The sequence below is a fragment of the Ammospiza caudacuta genome, chromosome 7 (assembly GCF_027887145.1).
Source record: "Ammospiza caudacuta isolate bAmmCau1 chromosome 7, bAmmCau1.pri, whole genome shotgun sequence".
Classification (NCBI taxonomy): Eukaryota; Metazoa; Chordata; class Aves; order Passeriformes; family Passerellidae; genus Ammospiza; species Ammospiza caudacuta.
This window is the reverse complement of record NC_080599.1, coordinates 32,171,834-32,191,089: the sequence shown is the minus strand read 5'-3', so window position 1 is coordinate 32,191,089 and position 19,256 is coordinate 32,171,834. Positions and strand designations below refer to the sequence as shown.

Sequence of the window (19,256 nt, the reverse complement as noted above, 5' to 3'; positions counted from 1 at the left end):
AAATCACGCTACTCTGTCATCTCGCTGTACCTTGCTGTGCATTGAGCACTTTCTGTTTGTTTTCTTTAGCAACATGTTGCCATTAGGTGGCAAACTTATATATGCTGAAACAGCTCAGCTGTCCCCCTGATTTATGGGTACTATATTCCTACATATGTTAACATGCCTGTCTTCATTTAAAAATTGCACTGTTCATTATGCTAAGTCTGACATTGTTCTGTCTTTAATAATATTTTGTTTATACTGTTTCTTTTCTAACTACCAATAATCAGCTGAGAACTCACTTCTCTAAATAGTGTCTATGCTTGTCATTTTGATTGTAGAATAGTACAACTCTTAGAGTTCAAGAAGACTTTTAGAAGAGCACATGATTCTTAAAGCAAAAAGTTACACTTCTGCTATAAGGGGGGAAATGCTTTGTTTATCATTCTTACATGAGAATAGAAGCTATTGCAGATAATAGCCATTTCTTATTTCACTGATGATTTGTGTTTTCTTTTGTAGTGGACAGTCTGGAGAAGAGGTGAAACTGCGTGATGAAGTAATTAAAGCATCTGACATTGAAAATCCTAGGATATCTTCAGATCCATGTGAATCTCGTTCTCATGACACAGCCAGTGACAGCAGTACTGATACTGAACAAGAATTTATTTCCTCTGTCCTACCAGGAAGTCAGTCAAGTTCAGCCAATTTTGCACAGCAATTGCACAGAAAAAGCATCCTCAAAAAGAAGCCTGCTCGAAAAGTCCATGCCAGCCCTAAAACTGAAGATGCAGATGTGGCAGAAGCCACTGAACAACTCTCTCATTGTAAATTAGACACTCAGGAAGAAAGACACGCTTGCTCTGTTCATAATGAAGTAACTGCACCACCTTCAGACAATACTGCTCCTGAGAAATCAAGTGCTTCAGAAATCTTTGAAAATACGTATGGATCACAGATAGTTTTTCTAGGTGTGAGCAAAAGAGGAGCAGAACATCTTAAAAGAACATTAGCTAAGTCAACAGAACATAAAAACCCTGAACTGAGGCATCCAGTTAATTCCAAAGGCAGTTTACTAGAAGTACTTAGGCAAACACTTATGGAGTGGAGAACTGAGGAAACTTTAAAATTTCTCTATGGCCCAAACTATACTTCTTTGTACTCATCAGAGCGCATAGCATCTGTCAGCCAGGAGACTGAAGAACTTGATGAGGATGACTTAGATACACCTGATGATCTCAGCACTGTTGCTCTAGGGGAGTCTGAAAACAGTCTGAACTATTCTTTACCTTTCACAGGCTCAAGTGGAATAGTTAAGCCTGTGCCTAGTTATGAAAAGCTAAAAGAAGAAACAGAGCTCCTAGAACTCCGGGTAAAAGAGTTCTATAAAGGAAGGTACGTCTTGGCTGAGGAGGCAGCGACACAAGCACAGGAAGGGGAGCATCCCAGCAAAGACAGAGTAAGTGTCTGCTGTAACAGTGTGGAGGCTGTATGAAGCCTGAATAGACCTTCAAAGAATTAGTATTTTGTTTCTGCTGTCGTAAGTGGATAACTATCTCTCATAGAGAAAAATTCCATTAGCTGCATACTTATGTTGCATCAGATTATGCAAGTGTCTGCCCATTAAAAAGGAGTTTGGTTGTTTTTTTTTTTCAGAGATAAAAGTTATTTAATGTTTAAATATTTATTGATTATCTGTGACTTTTTTGATGTACTGACTAGTGTTAAACACTAGGTTATAGCTGTTAAAATTTCTTGTCTGATACAGGATGATCAGCAGGAAGATCTCACCTTCCCACTTGTTGATTCAAATGCACAAATGCAGATTAGGAAGCGAATTGTCCTTGAAAAACTGAGAAAAGCGTAAGTACATTTTACTTTGGTGAATGTCAGTCTGAAGTTGGTGCTTGTTCATTATTATTTTAAGTAACAAACACATCCAAGGATGGGCCTGGCTCTTTCTAGATGGCCTTAGTCATAACTTAAGCCCATTATTGCCCTAAAGGACTTACTTAGTTCTGCAATAGTCAGCTGTAGTCCAGTTGTAAGTGCCAGTTTGCACCATCTGTAGCTACCAACTGCTTACATTTGGACTGAAAAACTTGAAATTGATTGAGAGGAGTTCAAATATTTGTCTTGTACATTAAGCATACTGTTACTTGTAAACAAATCCTTGTAATTGTTTAAGATATGTCATACAAAGAGAGAGTTTGTAATGCGTGTTTGGATGGCTGGTATCAGTATGCCCCTAGCTACAACCACTAAAGGCCCTCACAATTGGATCTTAAAGCTTTGCAAACATCAGACCTTCTTCATATGCATCAAAGGGCTTTGGAGTCACAAAAGAGATTAAGGCATTTCTGATGTAGCTGTTAGAATTATGAATCTGTCAAAGTTGGGAGAACCTTGAAAATATTCTCATTGTCAAGGCAGTGCAGATAAATGAGTTTGAAGGTCATGATTCTGTTGGCTTTGGTAGTGGTATTTACTTTTCTGTCATTGTAGTTTGTGTTACCTAGCCAAACTAGGCTTTGCAGAAGCCTTTTTTTTAACTTAAAACCTCACAACCAAGCCCCTCATCCCTGCCAAAATAAAAGGAAAATCCTTTCTGTTTTTCTCTACCTGCACCATGTGTGGATAGGCCACAACCATGGAATCAAACCATCCCCCAAGTGTCTTGTCTGTAAATGTCGATTTTTTTCAAATTTTCTGAGTTGATGCAGTTGTTTTGTTACAATCAAGAGATAATTTTCATTGTGATAAAGCAATGAATATGCCCAGCATCATAAGAACCCTGTGTTCAGTTTTTGTAAAATATGCAGTCTTCCAGAATACTGATGCAGTAAGTGTTATGTGCATATAAGTGCAAATCACTGGATATTCCAAACAAGAGAATTTTAACTATTTAACAAGTAAATAAAGGCAAAAGTTTAATCCTAAATGTGAAAAACAAAGGATGTTATTTCCATCATTTGGGAATCCTGACAACTAGTTAAAGAGTATGTGCAGTTTGTGTGGTCTGTCCTTTTTATGCACAGATAAGTAAGGAGGAAACCTGTCTATTTCTTTCTTTTGAAATTTTCTGGTAACTATCATCTAGATTTCATCTGCCAAGATCACAGTGGACTGACATTTCTGTTGCATCTGTGTGAGTCTGAGGTTAGCAGGTATATTATGTGTGAATACCCCATTTAGATATGCAGCTTCCTTTTGTATTGTTATTTTTGAGCCAAGTAAATATAAACCTTCAAAAAATGTATAAGGCCTGTAGTTCTAATCCTCATAATTGTAAAAATACTTTTTCAGAACTGAAAGGTGAAACTAGTAAGTATATGTATGTAGAATTATATTTAAATCTCCACATTCACACAGAACTAGAGCTTATTTTTAAAAACGAGCGGTTGTGAAGGTGTTGGCCCAACCAGCGCACAGAGAGAGCTGAAATGACAGCTATAGGCCTGATCTGCTGCACAGAAGTCAATCTCTTTTCCTTTTTACTAACCTTGATAAGCTTTGGTGGAAATCCTACTTCAGAAGAAATTAGAAAGAGAGGAAAATGTATATTGACTGGTGTCTTTTGCCTTCTAGGTTATCTGCAGTTTTGGGCCCTCTTCAGATTGCTTCAGGTGATGTTTACACAGAGCTAAAAAATCTTGTCAAAACTTTCCGGTGAGTATTGGTCTTTACTCAGAGATTTTTATAAATGGATGAATTAAACATGCAGTTGAATGATTTGTGATTTGGCACAGAGAGGAGGGCCCTATTGCAGATTTCCCCTTCTCTTGCTGCGTGTTCATGTAGGTAATGTCACATTCCCTGTGGACTAACAAGTCAGCCCTTTCCCTGCTCCTGACAGTGGCTAGGTCACCAGGAGTATTTGTAGATTTTTAAAAACTAGGCCAGTGGTCTCTGGAGGATGCTGGTGAGTCTTTTAAAGGTTCTGCTACCTCGTCACCTCCTATTAAGCGTGAGTTTCTGAGATCTGTCCTTTTCTTTTGCCCTAGCTTCCTGCAGCTGGGCTAAATGGCTTAAATCTGATTATTAATGTTTACCAGTAACTTCTAGAGTCAGTTGGATCTGTCTTGTTCCTGATTTCAAAGGGAAGAAGATCTAGTGGGCACTTTTCATCACCACAGGTCAGTCAGTAGGACTAAAGACAGTATTTGGAAACAGTGAGATAAAGAAGGAGGGAAAACAGAATGGTAACTTCTCTGAACATTCTTAGGTTTTCTTTGGGAGAAAACTGTCATAGCCTGGACCTAGATTGTGTCCTTCACCCTCAAGTATTGTCAGAAAAAGAGCAATAGCAGTTGCTAGCTGTGTGTTCATTGTCATTCTTGAGACATCCCTCGCACATCCTCAGCCTGTATGAGGTTTACATGTATATTTTCCAAAACTCATTCATGTAGCATTTGCCACAAGGAGTCTGGGCTTTGGTGAGTAGAAACCCAGCTCTAGCCAATTTCTTACAACTTACCCCGTATCTGGAAGGACACCACTAAAACACAGATGTCTCTCTGCAAGATTTCTTACTGTGGAAGATTCTGTCTTCCTTTCTGGTAACTGTGCATCTCATCTGTGCATGATCTTTTTTAAATAAAGACATTGATACTGTTTGAATCTGTTTCTGTGATTGCAGTCTTTAAAGTTCTGACTTGCCTTTTCTTTTAACAACACCACTGAAACCAGTGAAAATGTTTTTGCATATAGTGTAGTGTATAGATAGCTATTGATTAAGATCTTTGTGTCTTAAAACAGTTTTATTGCTTTGCAGTTTAAATGCTTAATAGTCACTTTAGCTCGTGGATTGATAAAAGTAGAGAAACTACATTTGGTGTCTTTCAAGCTACTTTTTAATGATTGATTATCTAAGAAGGCCTGGAGGTTCTCAAATTACTTTTGCTATTCAGAGACAATGGGGCATGAATATAAAGTTTTCAGTGGTTTATAGCAAATGAGACTTGAAACCAAAACAGACTTCTAAAACACCTATATGTACATGTATGTATATGCACACACACTTGTGGGTTTACAGAATAGAACCAAATCAAATTTATTTGGTCTTTAACCCAATTCCTGGTTCATGCAACAGTAGTTCATCATAATTTAAAGGTCTCCTCTAGTCTGTTTTGATCTCGTAGATAACACTTTGTGAGTTTATTTTTTGTGTCATTTTTGTTAGGAAGTAAGTTGCAGGTGATGGTAGCAACTCCTTGGGGTTCTCTTACGGTGAAGATTCCAGATCAGCTGCTTAGAAATTCAGGAATCTGGGTGGGGGGTGGTTAAAGACATTTGTGGGCACTATACAAGAATTTTAAAAGCCTTCATATAGTATATATCTCAAAATAAATGGAGTTTTGTTGTCGCTGATAGCAAAATAATATAAAAATATAGGAAATAGTGAAGAATAAATAAAAACCTTTGGGCCCTTTTTCTGTCTTGCATTACTGATTGTTGGTACACAAGAGCTAGCTCATGGATATTAAGATGAAGGCATAGACTTGAATCCCCAATTTGGTATGTAGGTTTAAGTTTATTTAATATTAGTAGTCTCTTAAGTTTTGGATTTAATGCTTTGGCAGGGAGATGTGGGATAAATTTTAAATGGTATTTGTATTTATAAGGTATAGAAATTCAAATGTTATTTTGTTAATGTGGTTCAAATGCTTAATGACAATGGAGGAGCACTGAAAAAATGCTGGTGCTCTTTCCTGATTTTTGTACTGAAGATAGTTCAGGCTGAAGAGCCTGGCAAAAAGGGTAGTAGGTAAAACACATGGCTGTAGTAGAGCTTAGCTGAAGAAGGGTAAAAGAGCATGTAGTGAACTAAGCAACAACGATTTTCAGCTCCATTGGTTTTTAAAGGAACACTTGCAGTTCAGCCTCCTTTGGGCAGCATTTATTCAATCACCACTGCTAAGAAACACACTAGAGAGATCTCAAGAGACATTTTAGAATGGTTAGAGCTCTTCCCAAACAAAGTCCCTCAGTGCCTGTAAGCTTTTGTTACGAAAACTGAGATGTCAAATAATTCTCCAGAGTGTGTAAGGGCACTTTGTTAAAAGATCCAGAGAAAATTAGCTTCTTATATATAAATTGAGGATAAATGATTTTGAATGTATGGTTGGGTTTTTTTAAGGCATAATACTTCATTTTAAAAATAGGATTCCATCTGTATTTTATGGTTGCAAGTATTTTAATTCCCATTATGGAGTTTATCATTGACATTGAACTCTACCAATGAATCAGATGTGAGATGTGTTCAGGACTTCTTGTTACAACTCGATTTTATCATGTGTCCAAGACAGTCTTTTAGCTTTTAAGTATGTATCCTGAATATATGTTATCTGGTATATACACGTATTTATACCTATTTTACCTGTTACCCTTGTTAAGTGGAATTTTAAGTTCTGAGTTTCAAGTCAATCAGTGGTACTTGGTGATAGATGAAGTTCTGTGTGGAAGTAGGGGAGTATCAGGATGTTAATGATGTTTTCTCAAGTAATTAGACTTTTGTCAAAAGAAGCCTAAGGTTAAATAGTAACTTATTTTTGCTGGTTGTCATCAAACTAAATGATATTACAGTATGTAAATATGTTGCTGTTTTCCAGGAGGTAGAAAAGCTCCCTTTTATGGTTAAATTGGTCTAGTTGAAACCTAAAGAAAAACAATATATGCTTCAGTATTTGCCTGTGCTGCCCTGGGTTAGTTAAAGTCACTCATCTTCCTGCAAGTTTTGGAAAAAATACAGGTAGCTGAGATCCCCTAGTCACAGCTTTGTATCCTAATGCCATGAAGTCAGTTTGCAGATTTACAGAATGGACAGATCCTTGAACTGCAGCTATGTGTGCCCCTACCTGGGAATCTGGATGGAGGAAGGAGAGGCTGCTGCGTTTGCAAAGATGCTGGGTTTACTGTTTTGATTTACTCTGGATTCCTACAATTCCCCTATTGAGTTCCCTTGCTTTGCAGGCTGGGCACTGGTCAGTTATCAGGAGGTCATTTGAGATGGAGTTTTTATGCATCTTACTCTTCAGTCCTTTATCCTGGAAGTTTCTGCCCCTTGGATCCAGGTGCTCAGTCAGGCTCCCTCACAGTGTGAAACCCCTGTGGTCCTGCTGGGTGGCCACAGCGTGTCCTGCTGGAGGGAACCAGAAGACCCACAAACCAGCAACTGAGCAACCCACACAGCTATTTGGGATCTTCCAGCTTTCCTAGCTTGTGTATCCTGCCCTGCACAGGCCAAGAAAGTGGGCACATTCCATTTTGGGAAGTTGCATATTGTTTTCTTTCTCTAGGTAGGTGAGGGAGAATTTGGCCAAACTCTTTAACAGAAAAGATTTCACTGCAAAACTAAAATCGCACACACAAAGTTTTGTACGGCTTCAAAATTTCCACATTATATTTTTAGGACAGAAATCTAGTGACCTCTTCCATGGATTGTTCTGAAGTAACAGTTTTGGCTAGAGGCAAGACAAAGAATTAATGAACCATTTCTACAGAGGCCCTGCAGTTCCCTGTTTTCAGAAAGCTTTGCTCTTCAGAGGCCTTGGTGTTGACACAGAGCTTGTTTGAAAGTGACTGCCCTTCCACTGCTCTTTATTATTTAAGGCTTCACACCTGTAGGTTGCTTGCTTTACTCTGATCCCTCTGAAATGTTATTTTTTCCAGCTGCACAAGTGTTTTAGGACAGGTGCTGTACTGAGAGGTTACTCAGTTGCAGGAGCCTGACTGTTCATGCAGTGCAGTGACTGCAGTACATCAGCAGGTCCATTCTGCTGTGTCCTGCTGGTTATCTGTGTCTTGACTACCTCCTTCAGAAATACCATATTGATGGCAATGACTAGTGTTCAGACCTTGCCAATCAATACTAACATTGAATAGGAGTTAATTGACACAAATAACTGCATCTCTCAGTTTGTGTACAAGAATGACACCTTCCTGTGCTCTAATCAATAATAACTCCTTGTAAAGCATTGAAATAAAGCTGCTTTCTCTATTTGACAGAGTTTCCCCAGGTGGCTTGGAGCTGTCTCTTTCATTATGTCTCATCATAACAGATTAACTGGAATGTTACATATGAATTGCCTGTCAAGATGATTCCATCAGGCATTTCTTGGTAGTGTTTATCACTGTCATCAGTGTTGAGTCAAGATGTTCAGCCTTTGTTTTGCCTCTTATTCTGTAGCCAGAAAAATGTAACAGTTTACCAGGTATAAATTTTGTTGCCAGCTAAATCCATTAGCTATTTCAAATAATAATTGCTAAAATGAACCTTTTAATAACAAATACAATCAGTATTTGCCAGAACTCTTGGTTCTGGTGACAGTTCCTTTGTATGTAGATCAAAATGCTGTTTTTCCTTTCATAATTGAACAAAACTCAGACTGTTGAGACACTACTTGAGTAATTATTGCTTCAATATTGTATTTTGGTTTGAAGACTTGAAGATTTGAGGATAAAAATGGGATAATATTGCTTTGCTCATTACAAATTTATTTTATTAATTTTTAGTATCTTTCTGAAATAGAGACGTGCAGACCAATACTATCAATGATCTTACTGATAACTACATTTTAATGACCATTTTGAATATAATTTTAGGGAATTACTTATTAGAATTTCAATTTTAACAATGACAGCTACAAATAGTTCTGCTTTCTCAAATTTTAGTCTTTTTTTCTGTTTTTTTGGTTAACTATACACTTGCCCAAAGTAATTTTTTTTTTAAGTAATCTGAAAACCCTGGATTTGAATTTGTTGCCAGATAGGAGCTTGCTGGAAATGAACCATCCTCACCAGTGCCTGTAGGCATGGCTATGAGTGACAGGGTATCTTCATTCTGGACCTGAATTTGTACAAGGTCGTGGAAGGGAAACTGAAAGCAAGAAGGAAGCAAACATAGGGAGGCACTTATCTGTTGGATGGTTCCATATTTCTGAATACAAATAATTCTGCTGGCTCTTTTGAGTGCCTGCTAAGCCACAGCTTCATTTTGACTGTGACTTTTCCATGAAATTGCTTGTTTTGAATACCAAGGGTCATGCCTAATTTGAGACAGCAATTCACAGATTAATTGTTTTAACACAGATTAGTACTTGACTTAAAGCAGATCCAGTTTTTTAGGCAGTTCAGCCAAAGGAGTCAGCTGGTATCCAGTGCAGCAGCACTTGAACACCTGTGTGGTTCTCTATTCACACCTCATTTATATTTATATGGCCCTTATATTTGCTCTGGCTGCCATTGCATAAGTTAGAATTCTGGATTTCCATTTTAAAAACAAGACTCACCAGAGAATTGTCTCTGCCACCTTATAAAATTCAGTCTGTGTCCGCATCAGCTTTTACAGCAACTCTGGATCTGAAGCCAGCAGGATGGAATCTAAGAGTAAGAAGGTCCATCTTTTCAGAAACTCTTGTCAGTTCTGGAGAATTTCCCAGGGCTTTGAGTGAGAGCTGGGCCCTCACAGCAGCCAGGACTGTTTGTGAGCAATTTAAAAGAAATTGCTTCTGTTCAGTCTTCCCATCCCACTTTCATATAAAAAAAAGGGGACATTGACAATTCTGCAATTCCTCCGTTAGAGGATGACAGAAGCTTAAGGGCTGGTGAATAGCTCAGATACAGCTGTAATTGCTTCTTTATAACCCAGTGTATTCATGGTAGACTTAAAATTGAGCTGTTTAAATCTGCTTACTTTTATTTTTAAATGTACTGACTTTTTAAAAATTATTTTTCAGGTTAACAAACAGAAATATTATTCACAAAATGCCTGAATGGACTCTCATTGCTATTGTTTTGTTATCTGTGTAAGTACCCTTAAATGTCAAATACTCTTATGTGCAACTGTCTTATTAGCCTATTGGAACAAGATGTAATTTTCAGGTAAAAGAAAGATTTCATGGAACTAACTGTGGAATCAACAGAAATATTTCTTTCATAAAAATGAACAAAATTTTCTTGAGAAAACAGAATCCTCACCGTTGCATCAAATGCTATCACTAGACAAATTTATATTAAAAAAAAAGAAGAGCTAAGCTTTAGGGGGTTTTAAAGAGGCCTTGCAGGATGAGGTAGGAGTATAATTCACCCTCTTCCATTTGCTGCTGACATACAGTCTTCTGCTCTCTGACATTAGGACAAAACGAGATGTATATTGTATTATTCGGATTTGGCATAACTGTCAGGCTTTTCATTTCTCATTTTGCTTCTAATTTCTTAAAAGGTTTCACTTTTATAATTAAACTCAAATTATTTCTATAAAGATATGTGTGCTTCCAAATAGGTATAAGTATTCTAGCAAACTTCTTTTAGAAGGGAAATCTCTTTTAGCAGGAGAATTCCTCCCAAGGAATACTAGAACCCAGTATCTTATTTTTATGAGGATTAGCTTTTTTGGTTAAGTACCACAGTGCCTACAGTCCTCCTTAGCTTTGTTTTACTTACTGTAGGATTAAATTCTTTACAATGATTTCCCTAATGGGAAGCCTGATTGTATTACAGTGTCTTTCAGTAAACTCCTACACAGAAGCACGATCTATAAAAGCTGTACTCATATGCATCAAGTGAGTTCCTTAATTTGTATTTTGCAAATTCATGTACTTTTCTGAAGTTAAAGACACAAACTTTGCAGTGTGCTAAACACACACAAGTTTGTATTAAAAGGTGAACTAATGTTAAATGTTTAAGAAATCACTGGTGGTTTCACAGTGTCAGGCTCTGCCTTCCATTAGGGTTAAACCATCAACCAATCTTTGTATGTCTTGAGCTTGAATTACGAGATTGCACAAATCTTTATTTCCGAGTCTGTTCATGACTGCGCTGCTGCTGCTGCTTTTGGGCTTCCTGGGTCACTGGAGCCTGTAGGACAGAGAGGTACTCAGAGCCATTCACAGGTCAGGAAGTATTGTGGGCCAGCCTCGTGGCACGCCCAGCCCTGCACTTACTTTCCTTGATCTTACTTCAGTCTGACACATTGTTCTGGCTGTGCTGTCCCAAGGAAGATGGTACCAGCAGGCATTAGAGCAGGCTTCAGCGAGCCTACATCTGTGTCACCCAGCCAGATACCGCTCAAATGATTCATTAAATCAGAACACAGAAAGTAACTTTACTTGAATGCCTTGGCATAAATTTTTTATCAACTATAAGAACAAATCTTTTGTCATTTTTACTATATATTCTTATGGTTGAATTGGTAATTTGTGAAACAGATCTTATGAATTTTTCAAGTAGTTTCAGTACAGCTAAGGAAATGGTGTCTCTTTTTGATCAGAAGTTAAAATATGTAGCTGGTCTCTGCATATGATGAGCTGTAAATGTTTACATAAGTAATGATTGTTTTACAGCTGCTTTAACATGTTATACAAGTAGTAAGCAGTCCTGGTGGCAGTCAGTATAAGCAGAGAACCAAGTCTCTTTTTACTTTTGCTTATTAAAGTTCCATCCCTAAAGAAATTAATTATATTTGATCACTAAAAAGAGTAAATTTTATTTACAATATTAGTGAAATCATGAATAAAGCCACTGCTGATTTCTGCTTATTGTAAGGTTCTTGCAAGCTCATGATCTTGAGATTTTTAACAACTTCTCTCGGCTGCCTCTTAGGAAAGAATGTGGAAGAATGTAGCTGGGATAGAATGAGTGTTAAGATTCCTCTAATAAAATGATGCATCTTACATTATTTCCAGAAAGATTAAAGCAGAACATTTAATTATTTGGAAATTCTAATCAAGCTTGAGAATTTAGTGGAAGCCAGGACTGTGCAGGGAAAGGCTACTGAGGATGTGGACAGCCCCTCACAAATTCTCACTCAGGCCCTTTCTCACTTCCTACAGTCTGCCAAGGAACCTGCCATATATTACTAATAATTTTCAGAAAAAGAATTGCACCCTATTTAAGTCTTCTCCCTTAGTTGTACTGAGACATTATGCACATTTTAGCATATCTACTGTTAATTAGATCATACAGTTGTGTGGGGCCTAGTCAGAGGGGGTCTTTGGTAGCTTCAGCCACACTTTCACATTTATTCAGATCTTGACCTGGTTTCAGACATAGGTATGACATATCATATTTCTGTTGCTTCCACAACCATTTCACTGCTAACACTAACCAGTAAAGCTGCATAAGCAGCATCCTGGTAGAGGGTAATGCTTGCTCTTCCCAGGTGGGTGCCACACCATGCTACAGCTGCCCCAGGGTGCAGGGATTGCAAGAAGGCAGAGTGAGCATGAGTTTCAAGGTATACCTCAAAAAAAATCTAAGACTTCAGGTATTTTCTGTTTTGTATTAAAGGGGGCACAGTTGTTTTGTTTCAAGTAGCAACTGTTGGACTTCGCTTGCACCCTATTTTGTGCATCAGTGTTGTGGCTCACCACTTCCTTCTCAAACATATATGGCTAGTGTGTGCTGAGGACTTGGTGTTCTTAACTTCACAGAGCACTTTCAGAGTGCCCCAACCCTTTTTGTGGTAAGGTACTGGACAGAATAACTGCTAGCATTATGGCTGTATTGAATTTCAGTGTGTTATGGTCGTGCTCTCCTCTCTTTGTTTGAGTGTGCATATTAACTCTTTGGAGGATACACCATGATGGATATCATTAATGCCTGGTTTTGGTGCTTAAATTAGACCCTAGGCATACTTCATAGTCTGCATGTTTTTGAAAAGCTGCTGAAAGTACTTATGTGCCCTTGAGTCTACTGATTCTACTGAAAGAAACCTGGGCTTCTCATTCATTGAAATAAAGTGCCTGGAACTGGACAGTGTGACATGTCTCAAAGTATAAAATGTTGGCAATTTCAGTAGTGGAGTATTTCATGTTCCTAGGGAACAGTTGTTTTTATTCAATCAAATTATTGTATAAAATATGAACACAGCCAGTCTCTGCCTTTATTGAAAATCTAGCCTGAGGCACTCCTATGAGTATGGCACATTCAGCAATGCTGAATCGACCTTGTTAGAGTACACTTTGACAGCCAGAGCTTCTTGTTCAAACAGTGGTATTCATGCCTGTCGTGGAGTGGGTGACTCTTAAAAATTATCTGTACATCAAATTTTTTACTTATTTGTAATCTGTAGTAATTTTGGCATTGGTTGATTTTGGTCTCTTCCTGTTACATCCTTTAGTATGTTAAATAGAATTTTTTGTTCTCGTAATAGCTGCTTTATAATTTATTGTAAACTAGAATGCAGAAGTTGCATCTTTTTCTGCCAAAGAACTTTTTAAGATACCAAATGAAGCAGATAAATAGATATAAATACAGTAGTTCAAGAAAGAATGGAGAAAGCAGTGGGAGGATTGGTTGCTATACAAGCATGGGCACTTTCTGTTTTTAGTGTATACCCCTGGCACAGACTAATGGAAAGCTTTCAAGATATTTTCAGGAAATGTCTGCTTTCATCTTACTTATCTGAGCTGGCTGGTTCCAGTGAACTGTGGTCAGCTTCATCTGCAAAGCCTATGCAAGAGGTTCCCCCGCTAAAAGCTTTGAAGCATTTCAAAATGGTCTGGGATTAGTTTATAAGCATTTGGCTGCAGTATTTAAACAAACTCAAAATGACCATGATCACTAAACAAAAGCAGTCATTATATGTGTGCAGCCACTTTAGATAAATGTGTCATGTGGAGATGTACTCTAGAGGTTTACTCTCTTGGAGATAACAGTTCAGGAACTGGAGAATCTTGGGTTCAAGTATGTGTTTTTACTCCTCTGCACACCAGAGCACATCTATTGCTCAGCACTGACATTTCTAAATCATTTTAAGAGGAATTTAGATGTTTCTGATATCACTACTCTATTCTTATCTAAAAGTGTGTGAATGTTTGAAATGTTTGAATCTAATGTACAAATTCATATAGGATATGAATCAGAATTGAGAGTGACTCTTTTGTTTCAGCTGAGAAAAATCATTCATCATTAACCTAGAAATAGAATTGTTTTCCATTTTGAAACAGAGCTGAGTTTGCAGGACCAAGAATCCAAAGAGTTTTTATAAAAGCATTTGAAGGTGGTTATAGTGTTGTGTTTATCTGTAGAGTTATATTATTGTGTGAAATAGAGGAGAAGCAACTTTGTCTTAATGCATTAAAAATATCTTCTTCCCTTTTTCTCTTAATTTTAGGCTGTCATTTGATAAGTGTGAATTCAAATAGATTTTCTGTTAAGCAGTTCTTAAGTCTTTTAAGCAGTTTTTTCTGTTAAGCTTGCTTAGTTATCAGCAATTTCTAAGCAAACTTGAAGTTGCTTATTTAGCCTATTGTGGACATGATCAGTATTATCTTATTTCTTTCTGGCATGTTCCAGTGTTATGTAGGAAACATACACATGAGGGATTTCAGTGTTGTTAATTGGGATGTTATTCAGTGCCAACTTTAAAATTCATTAAATATCTTCCCCTTTCATAAGGGAGAAAATAGAAAAAACCTGAACAGTTTCCAAGAAGGTGTTTGTCCTGGAGCAAAAAAAACCCCACTGTTGCTGCAGTGATGTTCTGCAGGAAGTGACACTGAATTTCATCACAGCCCATACAGCTGCAGGCTGGTGTTCTCATGGGCAGCCTTCTAAATGGGACATTTGGATGTGCTGTGTAACTTTCATGTGTGCCCTGCACAATCTCTCTGAGTCCAGGATAATCAGTTCTCTGTTCATTGCTGGGGCTTGGCTTCATCAGCAGGAGTGGAGCCCTGGCACCCGCAGTGCCCTGGACTCTGCTGCGTGGAGTCAGGAGGGAGGCTCAGAACTGTCAGCTCTGCACCTGCCCCCTCTGCTGCCCAGTGCCCCCCAGCAGGGCATGGCTGCCTGCCAGGTGTCTTGGAAATCCCTTCAAGAGATAGAAATCTGCATGTTCCCAGCAGCTGTATGTGTGGGCATTCAGACTGACATCATGTGCTTCACCCTACCTAAGGACCCAACTGTCTATGTCATTTAGAGGAAATAGATGCAATTTATTTTTCATATCAATAATGTTATATTGGAGAACATTAGTGGTGCTATAATATTCCACAGTGGTGAGGAATAAGCTAAAAATTACAGACACATGAAAATTTGAAGGTGATAGGAGAAGATTAACTTAGAGAGGAGCCCAATTATTTTTATGTGATAATTGATAGTGGCCGGTACACTGGTGGGGACCTGGTTTTGTGTCCTGATACTGCAGGAATCAAATGCAAAGGCAGTTTGTACTTCTCATTACTTCTCACATTACTTCTTGAGATACAAAACCATTCTGACACCCAGTGGCACTCATCCAGTCTGGCAGTTAAGTTCTGAAGTGAGATGTTAACAGTGAAAGCAAAAATGTACAGCATTTTCTGAAAATTTCATTTCCTTTCATATATATGAAAACAGAAAAGCTTCTTTTGGGAAGGCAGGAAGGAAGGAAGGAAATGCAGGTCACCCAAAGTTGATGTATAAGTGTTTCTCTAGACACTGGGCTATGATAAAGCTCTCAGAATTTACAGACAATCCAAGCCAGTGCATTTAGCATCAGGGCAGGTGACTCTTTTTACACATGTATAATTAAAATAAATACTGGGGATAAGAAGACTGCAGCCAGTCAATTAACCAGAATGTTGTATAAGTAAACAAAATCATATCTTCATAAAATTTTGCCTGGCACAATAAAAAGAATCTAGAACAATCATGTCTGCAGCAGCACATGATCTCTTCCCATTCCTCCCCACCAGGAAAAGTGTGTTTTAATTGGCTGGTAGCAACCATAACCAACCAGCACATGGAGGTTTATTGCAGAAACTGCAAAGTATATCTGTGTAATTGCATACTACAAGTGCAAAACCAGCATCAGTGCTAAAGGTGCAGATGCTTGGGTGTTTAGAGGCTTGTTTCATTTTAGAGCATGTTGCATTTTGATTTATATCACACACCCTGTGTTCCACAGAAATGCACATTTTGCTCTCTCATCCACCCTCTGTCCATGTAAACATCTTAAGAAGACACTGAATAGATGTAATTCATCATAAAACTCAGTATTTCTGAGATGAGGTACTAGGGTTTTTTAAAAGTTAAGGAATAGTTGAGATTTATCTGGCTCTTCATATTCATTCCAAACCTCATCACATATTCTGCTGGGTTTAGGCCTGTGTTCAGTTCAGTGTACTTTCACAAATCAGTGTTAACAGTGCTCTTCTGCTGTAGAGCTGGTGAGATTGAGATTAAGGGTAGAAAAGTGATTTACTGGAGATCATCAGGCTGGTAGTAGATTAGGAAATTAAACAAGCAGGAAAAGAGTTTGGGGTTTTTCGGTTTTGGTTTGTTTGTTTTTTAAACCTGCTGTGTGCTGTCATTTCTGGGAAAACATGCTTAAGAATCCTTAGCTTTCAGGGATTTCTAAGAATCTCAGTTTGAGAGGTCCAAAACCATGCTGGCATTTCTTTTCAAACTGGGAAAGGCAAGTAGAAGAGTGTTGAGGTTGTTATGTTTAACTTCTGAATAAAAAATATTTGGACACAGTGTAAGCAAGGCTATTCCTAGCATGTCTCTTTACTCAGCTGCATTATTACAGGTGTTTGATCTGTATACTGGACTGTAATCAAGTCACAATGTTAAAAAGTTGTGAAACTAAGCTATGATCAATTTTATGGTCATCGTTTCCCTAGTAACTGAGCACAGGTGAGTGCATTTTATAAAGTCAAGTGTTGACATTATTTACCTAAGCATATTGCATTGTAGCTGTTTTAACTTACTGCAAGTCAGTATATTTTATTCTGTCTTTTTTGAATTTTTTTCCAACTTACAGATCACTAAGGTAATGAATTTATAGGAATATCCATATGTGGAATAATGAAGTGCAAAAATGGAGATACATATATATAGAGATAGATATAAAACAGTGTTTAATTGATACATAAAATGTATCAGATTTTAATATAAAGGCATATTTTAGATATGAAATTGTTCCACTTTATGTGAACAATAGTTCACACAAAATTTGTGTATTTTACAAAGTACTTAAGAGGTTCAGGTTCTCAAAAGCTTACATTTTGGCATTCTTTAATCTGAGACTTATACCTGGGCTTAATTTCATGTAGCTAGGTAATCCAGATATTTCAGTGGCATAGATTCCAGTATTTGAGGTGTCACAGGAACACCTTGTGGAACATAAAAAGGAAGAGAAGACTGAAAAGGATGAGAGGATCAATTTAAAAATAAATTTTAAATGTAATAAATTTTCAACTTTTATTAAGTTAAAGAAGAGGGGGAAATGGGAATAAATTATCAAACTGAGAAGTACCTTTGATCTGTCAGCTGGTTAGCAGGAAACAGGCCTCAAATAAATGGAGCTCTTTAAACAAAGCCTGTCCTTGAAATGTGTACATAAAAAACTTAGATTTGTTAAGGAGAAACAGCTGATAGTGATTTCTTCTGGGTTTATATTGAGAATCTTATTTTGCCTTGGTATTACACTGATAAGTAAGCTAAATTAAAAGTTTGTGGAACAAATCCCTGTATGAATGCTGGGGCTTTAAATGGCACACAGTGCTATAGAGGTTCTAATGCTCTGTGTCTGTGAGCTATTCTGTGAGCTATTCATCTTTGGAATACAGTAATGTAGATGTCTGCCATGCTCCATTTGTTTTTGAGGAAATCATCCTGCAGTCATACCTGTTGTACAAAATAGTGAAACAAAGTCTGATCCACTACACTTTGTAGAAGAGAACTCTGCATAAGAAACTGTAGATATTATTGAGCTGGTTTTAGTGCTTCCTTAGTCTTGCCTGGCTCAAGGTCTTTCTAATCACTGTTAATGAAATCTGGAAGTGCTGTTTTGCATATAATTACCAAACTAATTGGTTTTTGCCAGGCCTATATGATATTTGTATTGATGGCAAATGGTAGTCATTTAAAAATGACTAAGTCCTTGAAAATAGTGTTCTTAAATGTCATTATAACAAGAGGCAAATAAAACCATTCCATATTATTATTGTGGCTTTAAAGGAGTCATGGGTCCTAGAATTTTTCTGTTGTTATTAGCAAAATATTTCCAGAGTATTGGCTGTCAACTTTCTCATTAGACAGTATTAGACAAGTACTGAGTTTTTTTCCTTTTCTGTTTTTTTTGTATCAGTGCAACATTAATAACTATTAAATTTTTTTCATTGCAGGATCTTTGTAGTTATACAGCTGTTTGTTATAAATAACAGCTAGCAGCTGATGGAATGATTCTTAACTTTCAAGGGAGACAAAGAAAGTGGCATAAACAATGCATCCTGATATTCATGTGAATTGTTTGTTTGTTTGTTTGTTAGGTTAAAAAAAAATTCCAGAACATTTGCATTTTCTTAAATCCATTTTAAATTAACAGTTTCTGTATCTGATAAGGTAGCTCTAAGTCTATGACCTCAACTCTTCTCTCCTGCATAGTTTAGTTAAAACATTTAAATGCCTTCCAAAAATTTCCTTATGCAGCTTAATGGAAAAACAGAAGTTGAACTCTCATACGCAGGGAAAGACAAGAAATGACTGCTGATATGGAAGGTTAGAGTGAGCCTGCAGAGTATTTTGCACATGTCCACTGGGCTCCCAAAGCCCTTGTGAGGAGAGCAGGGTGTGCCATGAGGGAGCTGTGCTGCACAGCCTGTGCCCCAGGCAGGGGTGGGGCTGGGGCTGCTGCGCCTTCAGCTGTGCCCCAGCCCGTTCTCCCAATTGCCAGTTCCCTGTTTGGACATAAACAACTCATTGGGGGGAGAGGGTGGGGGTAAGAAGGAAAGAGAGAAAAGCAGATCCATTGTCTTTTTTTTCAGTTGATAGCAAGCACTTCCATGAAATGCTTAGCTAAGCCCTGGTGCTGTAGAAAGGCTTTCCTTTTACTGTTAGTCATGGCCATCCAGTCATATCTGGCTACACCACACGTGAAATGTTGGCCCCATTAAAAAGGAGTGGAAGTTGACTTGTGTCTGGACAACAACTACATGAAAAATGTGTGTGGAAAGTGAACTTTACATGAAGAAAAAATATATTTGCATATCTATATACATAAACATGTATCAAAGAACATATTTATTGAAGAAACTTGTAGAAGCTGCATAGGAAAAAACTGAAGGTAGTGGAAAAAATTAACAAACATAACTTTCGAATGAACCTTAATTTTTGCTGTATACTTGGATTATATAGGAATTCCAGCCATTGATTTTGAATCACTGTTGGTAGCATTGATTTAAATGCAATGGACAAAAAATTTAAAGCATGAATAATTTAGTTTCTGTTCCCATCAGAGGATTAAAGTGCCTGTGCTGGATTCTGTGGACAAGTCAGTACACAAT

The 19,256-nt window shown here is 37.6% G+C and overlaps 1 protein-coding gene across 1 annotated transcript in view; it reads left to right on the top strand.

Moving 5' to 3' along the window:
* RPAP2 (RNA polymerase II associated protein 2) overlaps nucleotides 1-19,256 on the top strand; it is a 33,698-nt gene that overhangs the window by 7,180 nt on the left and 7,262 nt on the right. The window contains exons 8-11 of the mRNA XM_058808586.1: nucleotides 505-1,441; nucleotides 1,751-1,845; nucleotides 3,571-3,651; nucleotides 9,720-9,788. Coding sequence (XP_058664569.1) covers nucleotides 505-1,441; nucleotides 1,751-1,845; nucleotides 3,571-3,651; nucleotides 9,720-9,788 — 1,182 coding nt within the window. The remainder of the gene's footprint in view (nucleotides 1-504; nucleotides 1,442-1,750; nucleotides 1,846-3,570; nucleotides 3,652-9,719; nucleotides 9,789-19,256) is intronic.